The sequence below is a fragment of the Artemia sp. Qi Xiang Cuo genome, chromosome 1, assembly GCF_049724085.1.
Source record: "Artemia sp. Qi Xiang Cuo chromosome 1, ASM4972408v1, whole genome shotgun sequence".
Taxonomy (NCBI): domain Eukaryota; kingdom Metazoa; phylum Arthropoda; class Branchiopoda; order Anostraca; family Artemiidae; genus Artemia; species Artemia sp. Qi Xiang Cuo.
The window spans coordinates 79489741-79513445 of NC_142794.1; the positions used below are offsets into that span (position 1 = coordinate 79489741).

Below are 23705 nucleotides of genomic sequence, written 5' to 3' on the forward strand. Positions count from 1 at the left end.
CTAAATATCCTTTTATTTTAGTGGGTTTCTTATGCCAATACCTTGTATCCCCATAGAAGTCGTGTTGTAAAACATAATGCTTATTAATAAATCTATTCAAAAATAATAATGAACACTTCGAAGAACTTACATCATGTTTTGCTGTTCAAAGTACAAATTAATTCTTTTTAGAATCGGGTTAAAGGTTAATAGTTTCAAATATGACAAGCTAATATGCTGATTAGCCAGAGTCCAAAACGTGATTTGAAAAGCTATAAGGATTGCGAATAAAAAAAATTGGAATGAATTAGAGCAAGGTCATGATCCACGTGAACTGATTGTCTGGCCACACGATGGTCATCAACTCAAATATCTGATGAATTTATTATCAATTATGTACTATGATGATTTTATTGTTGAGACTTAGCAACATTGGTGGTTAAACACCACACATTTTTTGTGGTTTAGACCCGCGTAGTTAAAAAGGAATTTGGTTTGTGGCGTAAAATATACTTGATTTACATGGTGCTATCTTCTATTTGTTACCACGCATTTTAAAAAAGCATATTATCTTGTAAATAACAAATAATAATGATATTAAAGAAACAATAGTTGTTTTTTTTCAAATACAGAAATAATCCACTCATCCAAAGTTTTATTACAGATTTTGCATTTTTACATCTGAAATCAATGAATAATAATAAATCTACTCATGACAAATGCCGCGTATAAAATAGTACGAAATCATTCATTTCCCTCGTGATTATCGCCATGTCAATCATTGTATTGTCCATTATAGATCATAAAATGTTTTTACTTATTACAAAAAAACAGATGGGCACAGTATTTTTTTACTCAAAGGGTAAATATTTAAGATATAGCTTTCCATGTTTGTCAGTATCAACTGTCAGACATACCACCAGTGGCGTAATTTCATCAAAATCATGAGGGGGGGGGCAAGTTTGAGTCAATTTTCCCAAATAAAGTGAAAATGAAAGTAAAAACTAAAAAAAAGCCATTTGGTACCATAAATGTGCTATATAGTACCATAAAAGTACTATAAAGTTAATTTATAGTACTATAAAGAAAAATATAAACTAAAAAAAAGGATCTGTTTCTGTTGATGCGTGAATTATCCAGATTTATCACAGTTTTGACGAGACTTTGAAAGAAACTAAATTTCAGCTGGGGGAAAAACGGGAGTAGGGGGAGGGGGGCAAAACAATGCCTGAGAGGGACAGTTGCCCCCTACCTCATACCAAATTACGCCACTGCATACCTCTTCGTTTGGCATGAACTGTTTCCATTGCAAGCCTCAAAGTACAGGAGTATAGATAGATACTTTATTAGTGACGGAACCGGATTCCCTATATTTCACATGCACAACTAAAAAAAAAATGTAAATTGACACTATAAAGAAACGAGAGATAAACAGAAAAGAAATTGAAAAGAATTACGGAGAAAAGACCACGAACTAAATAATAAGCATATCACTTTAGAAATCAACAATGCAAACATTGATCAAATCGGGCCGTGCCAATGTAAGGGAGTATCCTAAATAATATTTTGCATTGAACAAAATTACAGCAAACCATAACTATTTTGGAAGATTAAGTTTTCCATCAATTCGGTACTTGTCTATTATATAAAACAAACTCGAGAAGTGAAGTTTGGTGAATGCTAATGAAATAAAACAAAATTATTAAATAAAACGAAATATTCACAAATGACCTTCACAATTTTGCTAATAAAGTATTCTATTTTCATCATATTTTATTGTCACCAAACTTCACTTCTCGAGTGTGTTTTATATAATAGACAAGAACCATCAATTCTTCAGCGTAATATATTTGCTACGTAATTTTATGGTACTGTTCTATTAGCTGGGATTCAGCCACTTCAGAAAAGCAAAACGCAAAAACAGCCACTTCAGAAAAGCAAAGATCAAATAGGCATTACCCGGTCTGACGCCGAATAAACAAGGGTTTTCTCACTCCAGGAATTATATTTAAACTTTAGTTTTTTGGGGTTTAGGGGAAAAAAGGTACTTAGGTTAGGTTACGTATTTAATATATGCTATGCTTTAGCCCCACCCTCCTAATGTGCAAATATATAGGTCTAGCCAAAATTTGTTTCTAAACTTATATTTTTATCATATATTCTTTTATTTCATTAGCATTAACCAAACTGTACTTCTTGCGTGTTTCCCAGCTAATAGAACAGTACCAATTTTACTTGTGGGTGTACGGTTGAAACAGACTTGACATTTTTTTAATTCTAAAACTTAAGTGCTTCTCAGAGATAGCACAGCAGAACTGCCTAATTAGAGATTCGTCAGCCTTCAATGTAATGTCATTGTAGTCAATGTAGCCTAATTAGATATTTATAAGCCTTCACTGTAATGTCATGGTAGTCAATGTAGCTGGTTGCCATCAAATTCCTTTTGAGCTTTTAAAATGCACTATAAATTTCAATCTCCAATCGAATGAGTCTCCTCCCAAGTTTCTAGCAAAAGTTCCTTCATTAAGAAGTTTTGTAGTGATGAACAAAAACTCACACATCGCACACATATGGTCCTTTACTTAGTTAGTGCTATAGCGTTGCCTAAGTAAAGAACCTAAGCATAACTCAACCTCAAGAAGCCGACTAAGGGGTGGTTATTTCTAGATCAGAAAACCAATAGCCAAAAAGTGAAAGAAGATTATATTCCTAGAAGTGACTGTGTAATTAAAGAATAGTTTTTGTCTTGTTAGGCACCATTTTATTCTCAGCATTGATCAACATCCTCTCCGTCGACTTTTCAAATAGATGGAAATACTCTTATAATTTAGCTGTCTTAAGGATATGTAGTGAAAATAAATAAAAAAGGGTCCAATAAATATCTATGAAGAGACACTGGATGAATCTACAACAAACGGTATGGCATTGAATCCTTCGAAGTTAACAATTTCAAGAATAAGATTCCTCAATACTCTTCTTTTTTCACTCAAGCAATTCCACTTGAAATGTCAGTTTTGGCCTGGAATTTCAAAGAACTTGAACCACGATTACTAAATCAATCATGTATTATGGTGAACATATGCTACAAGCCCCCTATTTGAGATATTGACAAGTTCAATTGTCAATTTTTGAAAGTTGCCTTGTCCTTTATATACCCAATGCTTGCGTATGCTTCTGCTGTGTGGAGTCCTTATCTCGTCAAGAAATTTTAGGATAGAATAGAGGTAACTCACAAAACAACGCAGTAATTGTCTTAAATGAAGTGAAAATCCCTGGAGTCTAAATTATTTGTAGAGCAAATCTCACTACCGTTGAGAGAATGAAAGAAACAATCACCTTACGTGTTGCAAATAACGCTATCCATAACAGCCGAACAAAATCACTTTTTCCTTGTGGGGTTTCTCTTCTTAGACATCACCCCCGACCCCTGTTCTGTGTCAATCGAAACCCCCATTGTAACCCATAAACGCACTTTTCCCAACTATCTGTTTTGGATCTCTTGTCCATGGACTTGTGTTGTATTTTCTTTTCTTGGAAGTCAGATGGTTATGAAAATACCTGACAGAGGAGCAATTATTGTTTTAAGATAAAAAAAAACAAGTTTTTTTTAGCTGAAAGTACAGAGCGACATCAAAACTTAAAACGAAAAGAAATTATTCTGTATATGACAGGGGCTGTCTCCAACTCAACCCCCCGCTCTTTACGTTAAAGATTGCCTCTTTGACACAACTCTACTTTTCAAAGCAATAAAAAACTTTAGCGTAAAGAGCGGGGCATTGAGGAGGAGACAGCTCCCTTCATATACGGAATAATTTCTGTTCGTTTTAAGTTTTAATGTCGTTCCTTACTTTCAGTTAAAGAGACTTGTTTTTTATATTTAATTTCTGAACTTTTTTCAACAAATGCAGGTTAGAATTTGGTTCACCGTAAATAAGCAATTAAAACATAGTTTGCATATTGATTTTGGCAAAGTTTCCCCCGCGTAAAAATTCCTCTGCAAAGTTCACCTCCAGAAACTACTCTCCCAATGTGAAAATCTTACCGGATACGACCAAAATTATTTATTATGTGTATGAGGGGGGTGTCCCCTCATAGAATGCAGTGAAATATGGCTCCCCCTCCATGTTAAGTTCTTTCCACTTAAAATACCCCCCCCCCTCCTCCAGGAAAATTCGTACAGACAATTTCATTCTAGCTTCAAATTTTCTTAGCCCACTTTTATTTGAAAACGAATTTAATTTCTGATTGTTTTTAAAATCATGCTGGAAATTCCCACTCCGTGGAAGATTCTTCTCACAAATACCCCCGCCCCCTAGTAGAAAGCTGCTCCCGCAGAAAATTCCTTCTGGAGAATTTATCCTGTGGAAAACTCTCCCAAGGATCATTGCATCCGCTGGAAAAATTCCCCCACCTACGGAAAGATGCTCTAGACAATTCCAGCCCGGTAAATATCTCCCCCAGACAATTCCCCTTATTATCTCCAACTGTAAAAACGAGTCGGCAAAGAGAAAGTAAGGCAAATAAAAAAAAAGTTTTGTAAAGAAATCTTGGCAACTTCCCCCCGTGCAAAATTTCCCTTGGAAAGTTCACCCCCCTCCAAGAACTTCCCTACCGATGGAAAATTATCCCCCCAGCAAAAAATTCTCCTCCCTCCCCGGAAAATGTCTTTATACTTTCCAATAAGAAATACTAAACGTAAACAATGTAAAACCTTTCCCCAGGGGCTGTGGGGGGTCATGTTATCCTAGAAGACATAGTTACTGGGCTTTTCAACTATGTTGAATAAATTGGATATCTCAGAATTTTTATTGGATGACTTTTAGGGAAAAGGGTGGGTGGGAGGGGGGGGCAGTTGCCCTCCAATCTCTTTGGTCACTCGAAAAGGGCACTAGAACTTCTAATTTCGGTTTTACAATGCTCTAGAACTTTACAATGGACTTTTTTACAATGCTCTAGGACTATTGGTTCGATGCGATCTCACCTGGAAAAAAAAGAAACAAATAAACACGTCATCCCTGATCTTTCTTCTGGCAAAAAAAATAAAAATACAAAATTTAACATTTTTTGAGATAGAAGCTTGAAACTTCTACATCAGGGTTCTCGGATACGCTGAATATGATGGTTTGATTTTCATAAGGACTCCTTGACTTTTAGGGGGATGTTTCCTTATTTTTGAAAATCAGGCAAAATTTCTCAGGCTCGTAGCCTTTGATGTGTAACACTAAACTTAATGAATCTTTTATATTTGGAATCAATATAAAAAACCAATTCTTTTGATGTATCTATTGATATCAAAATTCCATTTTTTGGAGTTCCGGTTTCTATTGAGCCACGTCTCTCTTTACTCACAGTTCGTTACCACGAACTGTTTGATATTAGAGAAAATTAGAAGAAAAACATATTTCTTAAATGTAATAGAAATAGACATTTAAAAAAAAGCTGGACAATGGAGGATATTCCTTAGAAATTTTTAATATCCACAGCGATGAGGGTCTATAGGAAAAGCATTAACCTTAATCAGGATGCAATTAAGCTTAAATCAGGATGTAAAACAGTTTTCACTAGAACAAAACAGTTTTTGCAGTCTTTCGGCCTTTATAATATTTGTAAAATTTGCTAGGGAATCATTTTATGCTGAGAAATCATTGGTTTATATAGTATTTTGTATTAATACAAGCACTTACAGTATTTTGAATATCTCCACTTCCCATAAGACGACTATGATGATAAGTTATATTCATTGAAAGCTCATCTGCAGTAGTGATATTGTGGGTAGCCGGGACAAAAAGATCTACTGACCTGAAAATAAACAAGAAACAACTTAATTAGTAATGTCATTATTATCAAATAAATCCATCTAATTTACATTTTCTTATTTCATTGAATTTTTCATAAATTAACAAATAAATGAATTTATAGAATATCAATTTGACGTTGGAGTAAGCACTCAATTACTATTATAACATACCAGGGCAAAACATATAGATCATTTTGTTTTCGCTTTGTTTTGAAAATTTTCGCTTGTGCGTTTCTGTTGCTTCCGCTAATACATTCTTTCGCCTCGAATATCGCCAGTATACAAAAAAGTGAGCTTGCTGGTAATAGCTGCAGTGGTTTAAAAACTCATCAGTACTTTCGCTGCCACAAAATTTGCTATTCAGGTTTTGCCTTCTTTTACTGGATCAAAATTTAATATAGCAACAATGGGTAGAAAAGGCAAGGTTATTTGACCTTCTGTGCTCTACGCTGAATACCGGTGAACTTAGAAAACACATCACAAAACCAATAATAAGTCAAAAATAGTTATTGTCTGGGTGTGGTTTAAACTGGTAAAATGGTGTTCAGTTTGAATTTTCTGAGCAAATTGCTCAGGGATTTTGTCATAGTCTAGTCTAGACGGAATAAACCTTTGTTGGCCATGCGGTATAAAACAAATTTTCTAAAAACTAATACAGGCCAACAATTATTTTAGATTTAGTATTTCTGACAGCTGTCTAGTTTTAGCACTGCATTTTGCACTGCAAGCTAACTTTAAGAGATTTATACTCCTTTTAAACCAGAGTTTGCTTATTCATTATGCTGATTTAGTTTGTTCATTCACTTTGAGGTAAAACATTCTATCTAGTGTAAAAGTGTCTCAGTGGATCCTAAGAGAAGGAATAATAGGACAGTAGCTCTAATTTATATAGTTAATATGGCTCTTCGTGAGTTTGAAATGCTATACAGGATTGGGAATTAGGTTCTGCAGGCGGGAGCGCTTTTAGGACATTTGTCTAGTAGACTTATTGGTTAACCTAGCCCTAAACACAAAAGAACGGAGGATAATGAGAAAACGAGGCAATTCAATGCCAATAAAAAATATATAAAAATGCAAATATATTGGCTTAGACCTTCAATCAGTCCCAGTCCTCAGAGCAAAAAGAACAAAAGGTAGATAAAAACCAATGAAGATAATAAGAAAAAATATACCTCAGAAAATAAAAATTTAAAACAAAGAGTCACCTTCTACGATTGGAATTTTCTGGGAGGTTAATGGCTTATAGAAAATTCCAGCTTAAATATTTACATTTATTCTTTTCTTCACTGGATGTGTTTTTTTACTTTCTTACGTTTTCCGTGTGGTCATGTGTAGTGATTGTGCCCTCAGATCTACTTTACATTATAATTATGTCGAATCATGGTAGAACTTTCAGTTTAAATAAATAAAAACAATAATAAATAAAATACAGTAATAATACAGTAATAAATAAATACAAGCGTAAAATAAAATTGAATTTGCAACGATGAGCAGAAATTATGCAAAATAATCACTTTTCAACACACCACAGTAAATTCTAGAGCTACTTGCCTTCCAATTCAGGCATTGAATATCCTAAGGTTGTGATTAAAAATTTTGTTTACAACTAATGGAAAAAAAAATTAATTAAAATGAATACTATATTAATCCTAAAGACTTATTTTGAATGCTTTTGTTTTAACAAATCAAAAGACATTAATTATTTTTTGGCTATCTTTTTTAGTACAACTTTACATGTTTTTTTTTTCAATCTATCACTTTTTCGATTTTCTAAAGGGGAACAACTAAAGGGAAAAAAATAACGTTCGGGGCCTTGCATTATATAAAACCATTTTTTAAGTAGGTTCTTGAAAAAAAACCCAGAAAAACAAGACACCAAATGAATTTCGTTTTTATTTTTCGAAATGTATCACCCCACAGAAAATTCTGGATACATTATTGCGAATTTTTTGTAAAAACAAAAAAGAGGTTACCTAGTAAGCGATTTAAGATCATAGTTCTTGACGAGAATTTCTGGATCAGTTGGAAGACGGATTATGATGACAGGTGTCTTCACTGAAAACTTTGGTAAACTGGGGATATCGACCAAAGTTGAAGAAACCGTCGCTCCATCAAAAATTGTAAGATTCAGCGGCTCTTCAGTGGATGTTACTCTAAAATGTGATATTTATCGTAAAAAAAAAAATCACTAGGCAGTAGTAGCAAAAAATTATAACAGCAATGAAAAAAGAAATGAAAGCTATTAAGGTAAATTTGAATAAAACTTAACATACTATTCCCTGTAGTTTTTAATGCGATCAATTGTAGCCTTGATGAATGTTCCTAGCCTCCTAATAGCAGAATTGTAATCACTCTCAGTCATTGTTACCAGCCAATCTTCATCTTATTTCACACAACTAAGGTGAGTTGCCAATCTTTCAATGTTTCGGGCAAGCACAATATGAAAAACTTTTTGATTTATAAAATTTTTTTATTCATACACCCTCACATAGGGCCAGATTTAAAGCTTGGACGCTTCTATGCATAAGCGTTTACGCGGCTCTGTTTTTGCAAGATTTTCGGGGAAATCCCAGAAAATTCGGGGATAGTGAAATTACTGAACAAAACGCAACTGTTGACCCAAAAGTAGTGAAAGAGAAAGGTGATATTGAACTATCAGCTGCCATTCTTGCGAGACGTCTGACCAGAGTTGCCACCCGGTGAAAAAAATCACTAGATTCTTAAAAGAATCGCTAAATTAGCACATAGATTACCAGAAATCACTAGAATTATAATACTCCTTACCCTTTTAATTATTAACTGTTTTGTTTCTTTACCATGTTCGATACAGGCGTACCTACAGGAAGGGGTAAAATTAACCCCCTAGATGTGGAAATATAACTTTAGGTAGACGTTTTGTTTTTTCTCAAGTGAAAATTACCCTGGAAATTTTTAAAAATGCTTTTTTGCATCTTTATGCAGATATAACTAAATTTTAGCTTCATCCCTGTATTTTCCAGAATTGGTGCCATTGGCTTATGCCCCGATCACTGAAAATTGGTTATCGGTGACCTAATCGAAATATTTGCTTTTTCTTTTTGTTTATTTTCCCTTGTCGATTCAAAACCCAAGTTTTTACCCCAAAGAATATAGAAACTGTTTTCTTTTTACTCTAGTTGAGCTAGTATAATTACTGGGACACCAGCGAAAATTTTGAAAAAGGCCTTCCTATATTTTAATGGAAAAATTTGTCGCGCCCTTCACAAATTTCGATTAGCATCCGTCTTATTGCTTCTTTAATAAAGAATTAAATAAAAAACAAGCTTTTTCACCAGAAACTAAGGATCAGCATTAAAACTTAAAACGAACAGAAATTATTATGTATATGAGGGGGTTCGTCCCCTAGTCAATACCTCGCTCTTTACGCTAAAGTTTGAATTTTTGTTCCAATTCTTTAAGAATGATCCCTGAATGACAAAGGCCGTTTAATTAAAATAAATGGCTCTTATGAAAGTACCTGAAAAAAACTCTGGGGTTTTATTGAAGTTTTTTATAAGCTTCCTTTTGAGGTAAAACCGTTAAGCCACTTTAGTACCTTGAAGAATCGCCCTATCCTTTCATCTATACACTTGTCTAGTTAGTGTAAGCAAACTATTTGCAATTATTTCGCAGTCTTGTAATAATTTGGAGAGTTTGGATAAGAAATCCGAACAAACATAAAACTAATAGCCGGCAACTACTTTCTTGGAAATCTTAGAAAGAATAATTAACTTCTACCGTTTTGTGCCGGATATAAAAATATTCAGACTTGATGAAACTTATACTATTGGAAAGTGTGATTTTTTATTTGATTAAAAAGAGCAAGATTTTCTTCATAAAATTCAGGAAATGGTAATCCCTAAAAATGTTTTAACATACCTGCTAGGAAAACGTGGAAAATCAGATCGAAGGAAATATCATACGGACAATTAGACAGCTTTTAGAGCTCCCTACAGAGCTACCCACTTCGATTGAAAACCGTGCCCACAAAGGGGGCATATTATTTATAACATAGGTGAATTGAATGCACAGTGCTTCGTTGAAAAAATGGTAAAACATTATGTTTTTCTTTATTTTAAACTATCTTCTTGTTAGTCTTTTGGATTATTAACAGATTCAAGATGTCTTATAAGCTTTTACCAAAATTTTAAAGAAATATCATTTTAGTGATTTGGCAGCTTACGGAATTTCCAGTGGTGCCGAGGAAATTCCCTAAGAACGCGAATTTAGAGTAACGAAAAGTAACGAATAAAGAAGTAACGAATTTAGAAGTAAGACAAAACGATTTCTAAGGTACTGAATGGGTTTAAGACTTACATGATCACATCCGTGGAGGCTCCACTAAGGGTTTCTAACGATCGTTGCGTAACTGTGCGCTCTTTTTCTTCAATACTTCTCTCCTGTCGTATGAGAATCATATTTTCTCGGAAGTAAGCAAATAAATCCTACGAATAAACAGTATGTTTATTGAAGAATATTTATTAAAGAAATTACTTACAAATCAGTTTCTAGTAGCTTAGTTGAAAGATTTGGAAATAGAAGGGAAAGTTTCAGAAGAGAAAACAGAGATTCATCTCTGTTCATAAATGAAATTCTTCGTGTGCCAGTGATACGGTTTGGATGGTTTGTAAGGAGGAAGAATATGCAGCAGAAACCAAAATGGCGATAAAGCTACGAGAAAACAACATTAATCAAAGATGCCCCAAAGGCTTGCTCAGGTTAAACGTCAGGTAAAACCTTGGGGAAAACTAATGAAATAGGACACACTTAAGGCTAGTGTCTTTTTTTTCTGTTTTTCTCATCACTAATAAGAAAATAGAGATGAAGATAAGAAAATAAATAAAAAATTAACAGGAAGCAAAAACTTTTATAAAGCTCACTCAAAATACAGATGAGGTAAATTTAAAAAAAATTTAGAAAGACTGAAGACATTAGAATGGAAATAGAATAATAAAAATAGCCCTGAATCTTACCTTCGTAAACTGATTGAGGTTTTGTCTATGCTCCTTCGGATTTCCGCTTCTGAATGACCATGCCCAATTGATTTCGATCCCGTTAATTCGATCACTTTCAACATGGTCGACAATGCTTTCAATAAATGCTTTTTGAATGGCAGGTAAAGTGGTAAGCGAAGTGAAATTACTTTTTGTGATAGCAGGGGTACCAATCGAAAGAATGATTAGCAAATTTGGATTCCTTTCTTTCAGCAGTTTCAAAGATAGCATGTTATCTGAAATAAAAACAAATGAACTAACAGTCAGTTCTTAGCAATGTTGCCAGCACGGTACAATTGTACCTTTTCGGTACAATTTGGAGGTCCTAGTACAATGCGGTACAGTAGGAAATGTTTTGGTACAATCAAATTTCCCGGTACATCTTGGTTTTACTTGCTCCTTTCTGAATCGGATATCTGTTCAATTATTAGTTTGTCGAATAATTTTCCGCTTAATATGGAATATTTTTAATCTGCTGTTCAGATGGTACAAATTGACCTCTTTGCGGTACAATTTTAGTCGGCAAACTAATACAGTTTATTTCAAAGCGTTGGCAACACCGGTTCTTAGCCCTCAAAATAAAAACAGAAAATACTTGAGAATTTCTTTTAGGAAAGGTAAATATTTTTCAAAACAGCAAAAACGGAAGATTTTAATTAATGGAAAACTATTAGAGAAACTTTTAAAGTCTCAAGAAAATTCTTGAAGAGCATTTCTTGTTGTGAGAAGAAAATAATTGAATATCCCAATTCATGTTAACGGATTTATATACAAGCTATTTCTGAAAAAAAAATTTCTGAGCAAAACCACAAAAATGTAGGGAGAGGAGGATTTATCTTTTAAATAAAGACACAAAAACGTATTTTTCGAAATACAGGGAGCGAGGTTACCCCTCCATCGACAGTTATCTCTATTTATGCAGTAACAGGAATAGTGTCATGTGTGATCCGAATCTTAGAGAAATGAGATTTTCGCCGAAGTTTTCTTTTAAATGATTTAATGATTTCCTTCGGAAACAGAAGGCAACAAAAGCTGTAAAATTTCACTAAGGCAACAAATTAATTGAAATGACTGTAAAAATCAGTAAATAAACATCGTCAACACAGCAATCCTAAACAACGATTAATATACTTTTTTTGTAAAACTTTTAAGAATTCGATCAAGAAACCATTTACGACAAAGACCAAAGGCAGAAAAGAATTCAGCTGAGAACACTAACTAGAGGGTTCAGTTTAAGAAGTATGCCCGGCCCTGCATATAAAAAAGCTACTCAAATATAAACTACTAGATTTAAAGCCCCTTGATTTGTTTTTAATATATTATATTTTGAATCGAACATTTCTTTGTGTAACGCGAGAGGAGTCTTTTGCAGAGCAATCACGTCAAAACATAATTCAACTGATAATTTCTCTGAAGTATGGACTATTTTTTTTAGTTCTAGAGCAACATTTCTACGGTCAAGTCCCGTACAATTTGAAGTTAAATGTTTGGGATTTAATCTTTTCAGAAAATTTATTTATCCGCACATCCATAGCTATCAATTTTACAATTCTTTGTTACTTTTTCTTTACACGGCAATCAAGAAGCTAAGAGATTTTCGATTTAAAAATCTTATAGAAGTTCAATGTTTGGGATTTATTCTTTTCAGAATATTTATTTTATATACACAGCCATAGCTATCAATTTTACAATCCTTTATCACTTTTTCTTTATGCAGCAATCAAGAAGCTAAGAGATTTTCAGTAAAACAATCTTATGAAACCTTTTAATTAAACAAAATTTTTCTTTTACAGATAAGGGCTGAATTCTAGGAGAGGGCACTTACAAAACCAGATGGTTGTAAGAACACCCTAGATTTCAGTTCAAAAATCCAGACTATCTAGCTGACTTGCAAGTTCCAAGGAGCATTTATTCAGATTAACAAAATAAAATAAAGATATTCACTACAAAGCTGTTGAAGGATCTTTTAAAATTTTTGTTCAAAAGTAATTCTTAGTGTTTAAATATGAATTTTCATTCTCGGGGGAAAAGCCTAAATATCTGGAAGAAGAAATTACTTTGTGTTGTGGCACATCTTGGTACGAATAAAACAATTGATGTCTGTGTAACACTAAGGTCGTTTGTAAGAAACCAGGCACACTCTTTTTTGGCTCTTTGCGCTTATATTCATAGCTTTTTTCTAAGCCACTTCGATAAATAATGCCTCATTCCACTTTACTTTTGATAAAAAAAAAGGTACAAAAGGAGGGAAACCAAAATACAAAATTAAACCAGGATAATTGATTTATCACATCAATTGATAACGAGGGTTCCACAAAACCTATAGATGCCACCTTTTTTACAATAAAAAACGAAACGCATTCTCAACTGAAAAAATTTAATTCAATAAAAATTACCCAAAATATGTCTGTAGAGAACCTGTGACTACTGTTCCTGGTTCATCTTATCTCTAAAATGGCTGAAAATAATATAAACATAAACTTTATGAATAGGCTTACATAATTCACACCCAAGGATCTTTTCCACGTTTGAGGCCCCTGAAATTCTGACAACGCCTCTGGTTTAAAAGAATTAAAAACTCAATATTGTACATAGCACTAAATATTCTACTGTATAGAGTCATTAGCATAAAGCATTTAAGTAAGAAATGTTCTTTAAGTTTCCGAACAGAATACTCACGGAAACAAAATCAATCAACTCAAAAATCTATATGGTTCCTTGTGATGATTCCTGAAGGTAATTCCCACGCCAAGTAATTATCAAGTGAGTTCATGCAGGTCAGTACTTTAACTTAATGGGCTGTGGAAGAGTTGAAAGTGTGTATTCAACTGGAATTTTAAATTGGTAATTACGGTAAAAAAAAATCTGCGTCACGAAAAATGATACATTAAAATATGTATTTTATGATGCTAACATTCAAAATATCGTACAGTAGCAGAGTTTTAAGCCTAATTTAAGTGATAATGACCATTCTGATTAAAAAAAAAATATTAAGATGCGCAAGTGCCCACGTCTTCAAGTTAATTAAAAATCACTAGCAGCCCAGTGATAATTTTCAGAACTATCTTTCGCTTATATTTACGCTTCTATCATACTTAGGTTTGACTCCAATATTGTTGGTTGGAATGAGTAATAAAGTATCGTTATTGTGGAATCAGTGGAATAAGTAATATTATTTCGAAAAAGTAGTAAATATACAAATAATTGACGTCTACTTTGGCTGATAGTGAGCTTTACCGCTGACGAAAATTTTTAGGAAGAGCAATGGCAGGAGTAATTAAAACTCAATAGCAAACCAGTGATACTTATCAGAACTGTCTGTCATATAACAATATTGTACAACAATCATGTATAACAATGTATAACAAATAATCATGTATAACAAACATGTATAACAATCATTTCCCCATTACAATAACTTTGCCGTAACAAACGAAGAAATATGGAGTTTCAAAATTTTTAATAAAACGTTTAATTAAAAATTATGGATTGAAAAACAATTTTTTCCAAGAGACAATTTTATAATTTATATTTCATCTTCTATTTAGTTTTAGGTGCGTTTAATACTAAGTTTTTGGAGCGGATACGTATCTGATAGTATAGCCTACTTAGCACACAAATAGTATATGGAGCTCATAAGCATACTTAGCATTAGCGACATCAAATGAAAGCTGGGATTGCTAATGCTTGCAAAGAGGTGATTTTGTATAGAATATGAACAAAAATTAAAAATCACTCTTTCATGCCAGCTTTTTTCACTCCATTCTTTATTCTGCTTTAACTATTTACATTACCGCAGGTTAAGTGCTGAAAATCAGTATTTCAATTATAGATCATACGCTTTACTTTTTCATTTCTTATGAACAATTATTTCCGATTGTCTTTGTAATCCTACGACTCAGTGCTGAGGGGCTACCGATCCCTTATCGTCAATCAACTGGTCATGCAGACTGAATCCAAGAAGAAAGCGACAAATATATTTCAAAGCCAATGAAATTCCTTGTATTTTGAATAAAATCTCCGGAAATTATTTGCGTTTTATAATAACATGCAAAACAGTGGCAACTTTTAAGTTACTAAGTTACCTTTAAACAAAAGAGTAAAAGAAAAATCAGTGTCCTATATTTCTTTTTTATGACATCGTCACCATATTATTTTTTTTCAGCCTATCACCGTATTTCACTAATCCAGCTAATCACGTTATGTATGACAGGGAGAAAGAGGCCAAAAACCCCACATTTTTGCACTTATTTGTATCTACCTGTTGTTCAGGGGGGCATCCAGCATTTTTTTTTTTGGGGGGGGGGCATTAAAAAAAAATTAAGCATCACAAATTTGTTTAAATGAATTTTGTGTTCCCTAGGTTGAAAATTGTACATTCAATTTCCAAAAAGTAAATACAATTATGTTAAAAATTCAGTTTATTTCAGCCTAACTGCTATAATCACCATGGTTGAAGCAGCATATAACCTTATCACATTTTAAAAATTCATCCTGTCATCTTAGTTATCCCAAATGTTAAACAAATATTCAAATAATAGCCATCTACTTTGGCTGATAATGAGCTTTACCGCTTACGAACAGTTTTAAGAAGAGCAGTGACAGGAGTAAAGAGATCTAATAGTTAAAAAGTCAGTCAAAATCTGCAATCAAGAATAAGTTCAAGGCTATGGATGAATCAGAAGAAGAAAATAATGGGGAAAATCTGAATAAATCCTTATACACAGAGTAACTTAACCCCAATTCGGGAGACTAATGTTCTGTGCCAGTACATGAAGCCCCTAATCTAACATTCACCATTGCTTACAAATTATGGTTTGCTTGGTAAAAAAAAATATATACATATAGAAATTGCTCGCTAAGATATAAAGTCTTCAAGGGGGCCATTCCTTACTTCCAAAACTTCGACAGAATCAATCCACATATCTATTTCTAACACATAACAGTACAATTATATCTGGTAATTTACATTTAAACACATGTACCTACATAAAACCTGATAGGGTACTACCCTAACCTACATCCTTGGTACTATAAGAATTGGAGTTAGCTAGAGGACTCTACTCACCAGAGTTAACAAGAACTTTTCCACTGTCCAGCAATGTAGCTCCTTCAACAACTAAGTGTGAGCACAAGCAAGGTTCAATCGAAACCAATGGTTCATAGCCCGAATAATAGCATAGTAAAACTTTTGAGCCAAAATTGGGTTGACAGGAATATCGACCATTTTCTGTTTCATTGGAACCTAAAAAAACACAAAGAGAGTCTTGAAAGTAAGAGAGTCTTTCTTTGGCAATATATGATAATACAAACACAACTATTTAACTCTTAGACTAGTTTCAAAGTTCTTACATATCACGATCAAAACTTGTCGAACTCCATAACAAAATCATGGGAAAACTTTTAACTGTGACTGATTACAACTGTGACTGTTATTGTGAATGCTTGTGACTGCGGCAACTTGTGATTGTATCAACTTGTAACTGGGACTTTTTGCAACTGCAACTGTAACTACTTACGACTGTGACTAATTATGATTGCACTACTTGTGACTAATTACTACTGCGACAACTTATCACTGGCACTATTTGCAATTGCGACTGTGACTGCATCTAATTTCTGCTGCGACTACTTGAAACTACAACTGCAATTACTTGTGACTGGGACTGTGACTTTTGTGACTAAGATTAGCTGCAACTGCGACTACTTGCTAATGCAACTGAAACTGTGACTGCTTACGTGCTCAGATAACCTCTCCCCCAATTGCTGTTGGGTTCTACCAACATAAAAACAGCCACAAGAACAAGGAATTCTATAAACACCACTACCCAGAATGGGGCTGGTTTTATCTTTGCCGTTGTTAAAAAAGTTCTGTGTAATATTTGAATTTTTAAAGGCGACGCTAAGTTTTTGTTTTTTAAGGATTCTTTTCAATTTGTCACTCAATTTTGGAATGTAGGGTAGAACAGTGAAAAGATTCTTATCATCCACCAATGGGACGGTATCTGTTGGAGCTTGTGGACCTGATGCACTCCCCTCTGCCTTTTTTCGCCTTTTGTATATAATGGTCTCAATTAATTTTATAGGGTATCCATTGCAAAATAAAATGTCCTTAATATAGTTCAATTCTGAGTCTATTTGAGGCTCTGAGCATATTCTTATTACACGGTCAACCAAAGAAATAACAACTCCTCTTTATGCAGGGAGAGTGGTTGGAGGAAAAATGCAAATACCTATCGTTATGCGTAGGCTTTCTATAAATAGAAAATTCAAGGTCAGGGCACTTATCAAAACTTAAGATATCCAGAAAAGAAAGTGTTTTGCTATGTTCTATCTCTAACGTGAATTGAAGGTTAGAGTCAGAAGTATTTATATGAATTAGGAAGGAGTTACGTTACTCCCCTTCATGCTCCCGAACAGAAATGGCATCGTGCAAAAGCCAAACCCAGACTTGGCGTTTGATCATCAGTGAAAAGGTAACTGAATAAGAAACAAGTTTAAATGGCATTTCAGAATTTCATTTTGCGTAAAGCACTTTTAAAGGCTGATCGCTTTCCAGTTTGATTGTTATTGGAGACTCTATTCGATTGCACAATATAACTTTGTGGATGTATGTAAAAACGATCAGAATTAATAATTTTGTCATAAATGGGACTTAGAAAAATTTCCCCAGTATCCCTATTGAGAGCTACCTTTTGGTGAATGTGCTTTTTTATTTCAACTGCCTCCCTGAAAACTTGCGTGAGACCTTTAACGGGGGCAACGATGGAGGCCTCGTCAAACAAAATGAAATGGTGTGGACTCTCGTACACATGTTGTGCCAAGGCGGAATCAAAAACCTCAGGCCTTTGGCGTAACCTTATTGCCTTGTCGATTGAGGACTTGTGCTCAGATAACCTCTCCCCCAATTGCTGTTGGGTTCTACCAACATAAAAACCAGCAAATATATAAATTTTATATATTTTTATCAGTTTTATTCTGCACTGAGGACGGTCAAGCGGAGGTCTTGACCGAAATATTTGCATATTTTTTCAATTTTTTCACTGGCTGTTAATTGTCCTCGTTCTCTTCCTTTCTTCGCGATTTTTTGTTTTATCATGATTAGCCAGTGTGGTCTCAGAAATTATTTATATAAATAGCAAGCCAAAATGTGGATTTTTTAGGGGAAAAAAACCTTAAATAAGTTTTTAAATATTCCTTTAATTAACCAATGGAAAAAATTATGTCAATTCAAAACGAACATAAATTAATTAAAAAAATTTTTCCACAAAAGAAATTCTCTATAGCTTTACTTTAAAGTAAAGCTTAATTAGTACAACTAATTAAAGCGTAAACTCTGTGCTTTAAATAATTGTACTTCAAATCTTTCACGTGTCGTTCATTAAACCATGATTGCCAGATCATGGTACTTCCAAGGTACACAAAAGTGTACTTTGGAAGTAACTTGCATGCCTGAGCAAATCAAAAGACGGTGTGTGTGCAAGATTTTTCCAACTATTTACAATATCCTGCGCATGACCTAAGAGACTGAATTGAAACTTTGAGGGGGGATTCGAGGGTCAAGTGGATTTACAATAGTAGCGTGGGTAGGGATATGGGTAAATCAAGAGACGCTATGTGCATTCTCATCTTAAAAGGAGCATGTCGCATCTTTTGAGGCTGTGGGGAATGGAGCAGAAAATTTCAGGCATTATTGGAGAAAGAATGGGGGAATATTGGAAAAGGAGAATTAAATTTATTTTTGGGGGAGAGGAAAGGCCTTTACACTATAAGGTCATACGAGACTTTCATAATTTGTGCACAGTTGAGCAGCTAGATAGATCAGAAGGCACTATAAGCTGCGAGGTTGGCAATATGAAATATTTCAGGAGCGAGTTAGGGTTTTAAATTAAAATTTTAAAGATTTTCTTTAGGGGGGGGGGGGCTGAACAAGTGGATACCGAATCATGGCTTGAGGGAAAGTGTGAAGCTATGTGAAAAGACACCATATGCATCCATGTCATGAAAACAATTTATATGCAATATCTAGGGAACCGAAATTGATGGCTTGAGGAGTTGAGCTAAAACTTTCAGGTAATATCGTAAATTGGCAATAATATATGGAAAATCAAGTCAAATGAATACAAAAAAGAGGACAGTTCTCTGGAAGATATTGACGCCACCAGGTATATGCACAGGATGGAGGAAATTCGGCAAGTAGCCCCCTACCAAAATCTTAAGATTTTCATGATTTTTCATATAGTTTATTTACGTTTGATACTACGTTTGATTATAGCTTGATATAATCATTGTCTGAATTAAGAAAACCTAAATCAGGAAACAAATCTTGTTGTATTGGCTCTTTATATCCTGTTTTTATTTGTATTTTTAAACAACAAAAAAGAGCTGTTTTTAATAAATGACTTCATAGTGCATTAATTTAATCAAATGAGCACTTACAGCTAAATATAACACGACATATTCTTTAAGAACAGACGATCAATCAATAATTTTCTCTATTCAAGTATGAAAACAATGGGTTCAGGATGGCGAGTGCCCTATAGAAGCCCGAAAGCAACGCAAATTTTCCGTCCATCTGAATAGATTCCCCATCCCGATTCCCCCAGAGTTCTATTTTAAGAAATACTATTAAATTATTTTGTAAAAATTTTGCCAAAAAAAATATAGGAAAGCAAAATCTTAAACTTTCAAGAGAATAACCAAAAAAACATAATAATAATAAAAATAATGTTCGCTTTGCTGGACAGCAAAAATAATATCAATCAGAAATTAGTAGAAATCAGGCCGTATCTAGAATTTTTTTTCGGTTTTTTTTTTACAAAAGGATTTTCTTTCAGGAGGGGGGACAAAAAAACTTTAAAGAGACGCATCAAAAATTTGTTTATATTTATTAGGTTTTTATGAGTCAGACAAACATTGGGGGGGGGGGGAATCAAACCCCCTACCCCCTAGATACGGCCTTGGTAGAATTTTTTTTTAACTTGAAGAAGAAAGTGCTCATTCAAAGAAAAGAGATAAAGGAAACCAAAAAGTAGCAGAAATAAAATCATATAATAATTCAAATATAAAACGAATGAAAATTAATATGAATGAATTAATGAGACCCAAAACAATGAATGATAGGGGTTCAGCTTATCCCACTCAGTAGATTTCCCCATCCCCCTGGAAATTTCCTCCTATTAAATATTTCTCTGGGATAATTCCTCCCCATGTGAAAAGTTTCCTCGCGGAAAATTTCCCTGAGCAAATTCTCCCCGGATATTCTCACCAAATGTGAAATTGACCGATTAGAGGAAAATTAAGACAAATAAAAAGAGCGAAGAAGATTGTATAATTGTACGTCAGCTATTATAAAGGGGGGTGGTCTCATTGTTTAGGTGGGGAGGGGGTGCCAGATACCTAAAACAGTGTATTTTCATACCCAAAATGTCGAAATCTCAGAATCTATAGATTACGATGACAAGGGGTCATCTCTCATCTCTCTTCATCTAGATTAACCTGATTAAAGGTGTTGCTGTGTGACACCTCCCATCTTATTGCAGAAAAAAGTTCTGACATTTATCTTAAACCTTAATGTAACTAAACTAATTATTTTGTATTTCAGAAAATTGTATGTAATTATGTGTAAGTCCGCATCAGTCATTAGGAAGGAGTGATGATGGTTTATTATGTAGGTGGAGGGAGGGTGACAGATGCTTTGAAGAGTGTACTTTAATATCAAAATGCACAAACTTTAATTGAATCTTCAGATTAACATAGAATTAGAAGGATGTAGAAATTGATATCTATTGCTTCTTGAATTCCGGGAATGCTCCTGGTCTAGACCCATATAGTGAAAGTAAAGAATAGCATTAAGAATAGCTTTAATATCAAAATGCACAAACTTTATTTGAATCTTCAGATTAACATAGAATTAGAAGGATGTAGAAATTGATATCAATTGCTTCTTGAATTCCGGGAATGCTCCTGGTCTAGACCCATATAGTGAAAGTAAAGAATAGCATTATGCCCTCAAAAAAGCAGAATTGAATCTGTATAAGAAAGGGTCTTCCCCCTAATCAATCTCTCTTCATGGTCGGAGGATACACATTCGATCGGAAATTGAAAGTTCTAGTGCATTGTTTAAAAGTCAAAAGTAATGGGAGAGCAGCCAGCCCTTGACCAAGAACTTTTCTCTTATATTTAGTCCTTTTTAACCCCTTAGGACGTCTCCTCAGCGTTTGGAGGTATCCATATTGTTCAGATAGCTAATAATATCGATAAATTTGCATGGAAAGAGGATTTAACCTCTATAGGCCCTGAAATAAGTGCCATAAAATATGCAAACACTCAATTATTTACAGATATATTTTAATGGGGAGGGAATGGGGCATGTTTGATCTTTTGAATCTAGTGGTGTGAAAATTTTAGAGATTTTTTTTCTTGGTCAAAATGATCATCTTGCTGTGGGAAGGAGGAGGGTTCCGGAGCCTGTAAAGGAGCCTGTAAATGAGCCTCCTTTCTGATCAGTTTGAAACTTCCGTCAGCCCTTGGGCTAAGGTAGCTAATGAAGAAAAATTATTCGAAAGATTGGTCCCTGTGAATTTGGCCCCTCCTCTAGTAAAAGGGGGCTAAAAAAGTTCCCCAATGCAGAAGGGGAATGAAAAAAAATATTTCTCTCAGAGCCATGCCCAAGGATCACAAAAGTGCCAAAAACTTTTTCCCACCAATATCAAATGGAAGGGGCTATTTCAGAAACTTGAGAAGGGAATCGTTATTGAAAATTGAAAGGTCTTGTCCTGTCAAAGGCTGAAAGCTACTGGGGGGGAGGCAATCAGCCTTCCTCTCGAATCCTTTGTTATCTGGCCCTCCTCTAACTACTATGATTTCGAATCAAATTTTGAGATATCTGTTTTAAAAAAATTCATTAAAACCTTTTCTTCATTATTTTAATTTGTCATATTCTTTCTCTGGCTGCTGGATTTTGCATGTTGATGGAATTTTCCACGGGAAGATTTACCCAGGGGTAATTTTCCTAGAGAAGGATTTTCTGTGTCGGGGGAAGTTCGCCGGGGGAATTTTTACTTGGGGGTGTTTGCGGGGGAATATGCCTAGCACCAAATGATCAGACTTAATACGGACAGAAATTAATACAAACTGGTATAGGGTGCATGCCCTCTAAGCGTTCTAAAATCTGTAATATCATTTGCACTTTATTGAAAACAGAATGTGTTTGAAACATTTTCTCTTTTATAACATAAATAAGTCCAATTTTGTTACACTTCCAGCAATGAATATTATTATATACAAAACAAGTCTCATTAATTATTTTCTGTAATCTTGGTTATTACGGTGATTTCTTTTTTTCTTTTTGTTATTGTTCTTTATGCTTTGACAGATATTAACACACTGTTTAAAATACACCAAACAAAGTTCTCAGTAATTCGTAGATGACGCTCTGATTTTTAAAGATTCAGAGGGGGCTAGCCCATATTCCAATTTGTTGTAATTGTTTTTTGTGATTATTCATTGCTAATCTTATTCGTTTTGGGTGTCATTTACTCAATGGTAGGGATTTTGTTGGTTTAAAGTTTAAATTATTACTTGACTTTATTTCTGTTCGTCTTTTTTGTTTAATTTAGCTCTTCACTTTTCCTTGAAAACTTCTTTCTTATGAAATCAATTTTTTACAAATAGTTCTTTGAAAAAACAATGAAAAACAAAACAAAAAGCACTGAACCCAATTAGTAATTTCGCTAATGGGAAATGCTGTCATAAAACTCACTCTCTAAAAAAAGAGAAAAAAGAGGTTTTTTTAATCTCGAAAGTCTAATTTGGCCGTTTGTTATGTTTCTGTCCAAATAGGCCATAAGACTGATCTCTTGATGTATTAAAAATACTATATCAAGTCTCAATACATATTATGTTAAAATATTTACAAAGTGCAACATATTGTTACAAGAGTTTGAATGACGGTCCCTAAGAAATCTTGTGATTTTGGGAGATTCTGGTTTGGGTTTCGCCGGAAATAAAATACTACTACTACTACTACTAACAACTCATCGCAGCACCAAGCCGCCTGAGGCCAACACAGCTACGTACGCTCCTCCTCCACCCCAATCTATTCAAAGCCTCCCTTTTACACCCGCCCACGAAGTTCCCATTTCCTTTAAATCTCTCTTTATGACGGCCTCCCACCCCAGACGGGGACGACCTGCTTTCCGTTCAGCCCTAGATGGTTGGCCGAAAAGAACAATCTTCGGTAATCTGTCATCCTTCATCCGCACAACATGCCCTAACCACCTCAACCATTCTATCATTATAGACCTAGAGAACGTTATTTAACCCCATGTTTCGCAGATCTTATTTTTTAAAATATGGCTGGTAAACCGGGTACCCGAAAAAACCCTTAAGCAGTTTCTTTCGAAAACATATAGCAAGTCTTCATCATCTTTTCATAGAGCCCGCGCTTCCGAGCAATATTTAACTACTGTCACCATTGTAGCTTCTAATATTCTAATCTTGGTATGGAAATAAAATACATATGTGTTTATCACTTTAAGCAAACCATTAGCCAATAGGCTTGGCATTATGTTTAGAATTTAATTAGATTACACTCATATTTATCAACGACTTATTTGCTCATTCTTGGCAGTTCCACCGACCACGTGGAAGAGTGTATTTATTTTTACCCGTATAAGTACTCTATGAAGTAAAATAATTTAACCGGATTATCGGGTAGAATAATTGACTCAAATACGCCCTGTCTGACTCGTCGTCAAATATCGTAATGGTAAAGCTATCTTAGCATGATATCAATTTTATGCGCTGGATTTATGGAATTGGCACCTCTGGATTTATGGAATTGTGATTTTAATTCAATTGTGAAATTCTATGCAAGTCTTACAAACAGGAAGTACACTAAAAGAATTTTAGAG

The 23705-nt window shown here is 34.2% G+C and overlaps 1 protein-coding gene across 1 annotated transcript in view; it reads right to left on the reverse strand.

Moving 5' to 3' along the window:
* Positions 1–23705, reverse strand: part of LOC148956772 (uncharacterized) — a 104750-nt gene that overhangs the window by 74622 nt on the left and 6423 nt on the right. Inside the window, exons 3-7 of the mRNA XM_089087235.1 lie at positions 15857–16033; positions 10768–11024; positions 10112–10239; positions 7750–7929; positions 5664–5778 (exon numbers count right to left, since the gene is read on the reverse strand). Coding sequence (XP_088943361.1) covers positions 5664–5778; positions 7750–7929; positions 10112–10239; positions 10768–11024; positions 15857–16033 — 857 coding nt within the window. The remainder of the gene's footprint in view (positions 1–5663; positions 5779–7749; positions 7930–10111; positions 10240–10767; positions 11025–15856; positions 16034–23705) is intronic.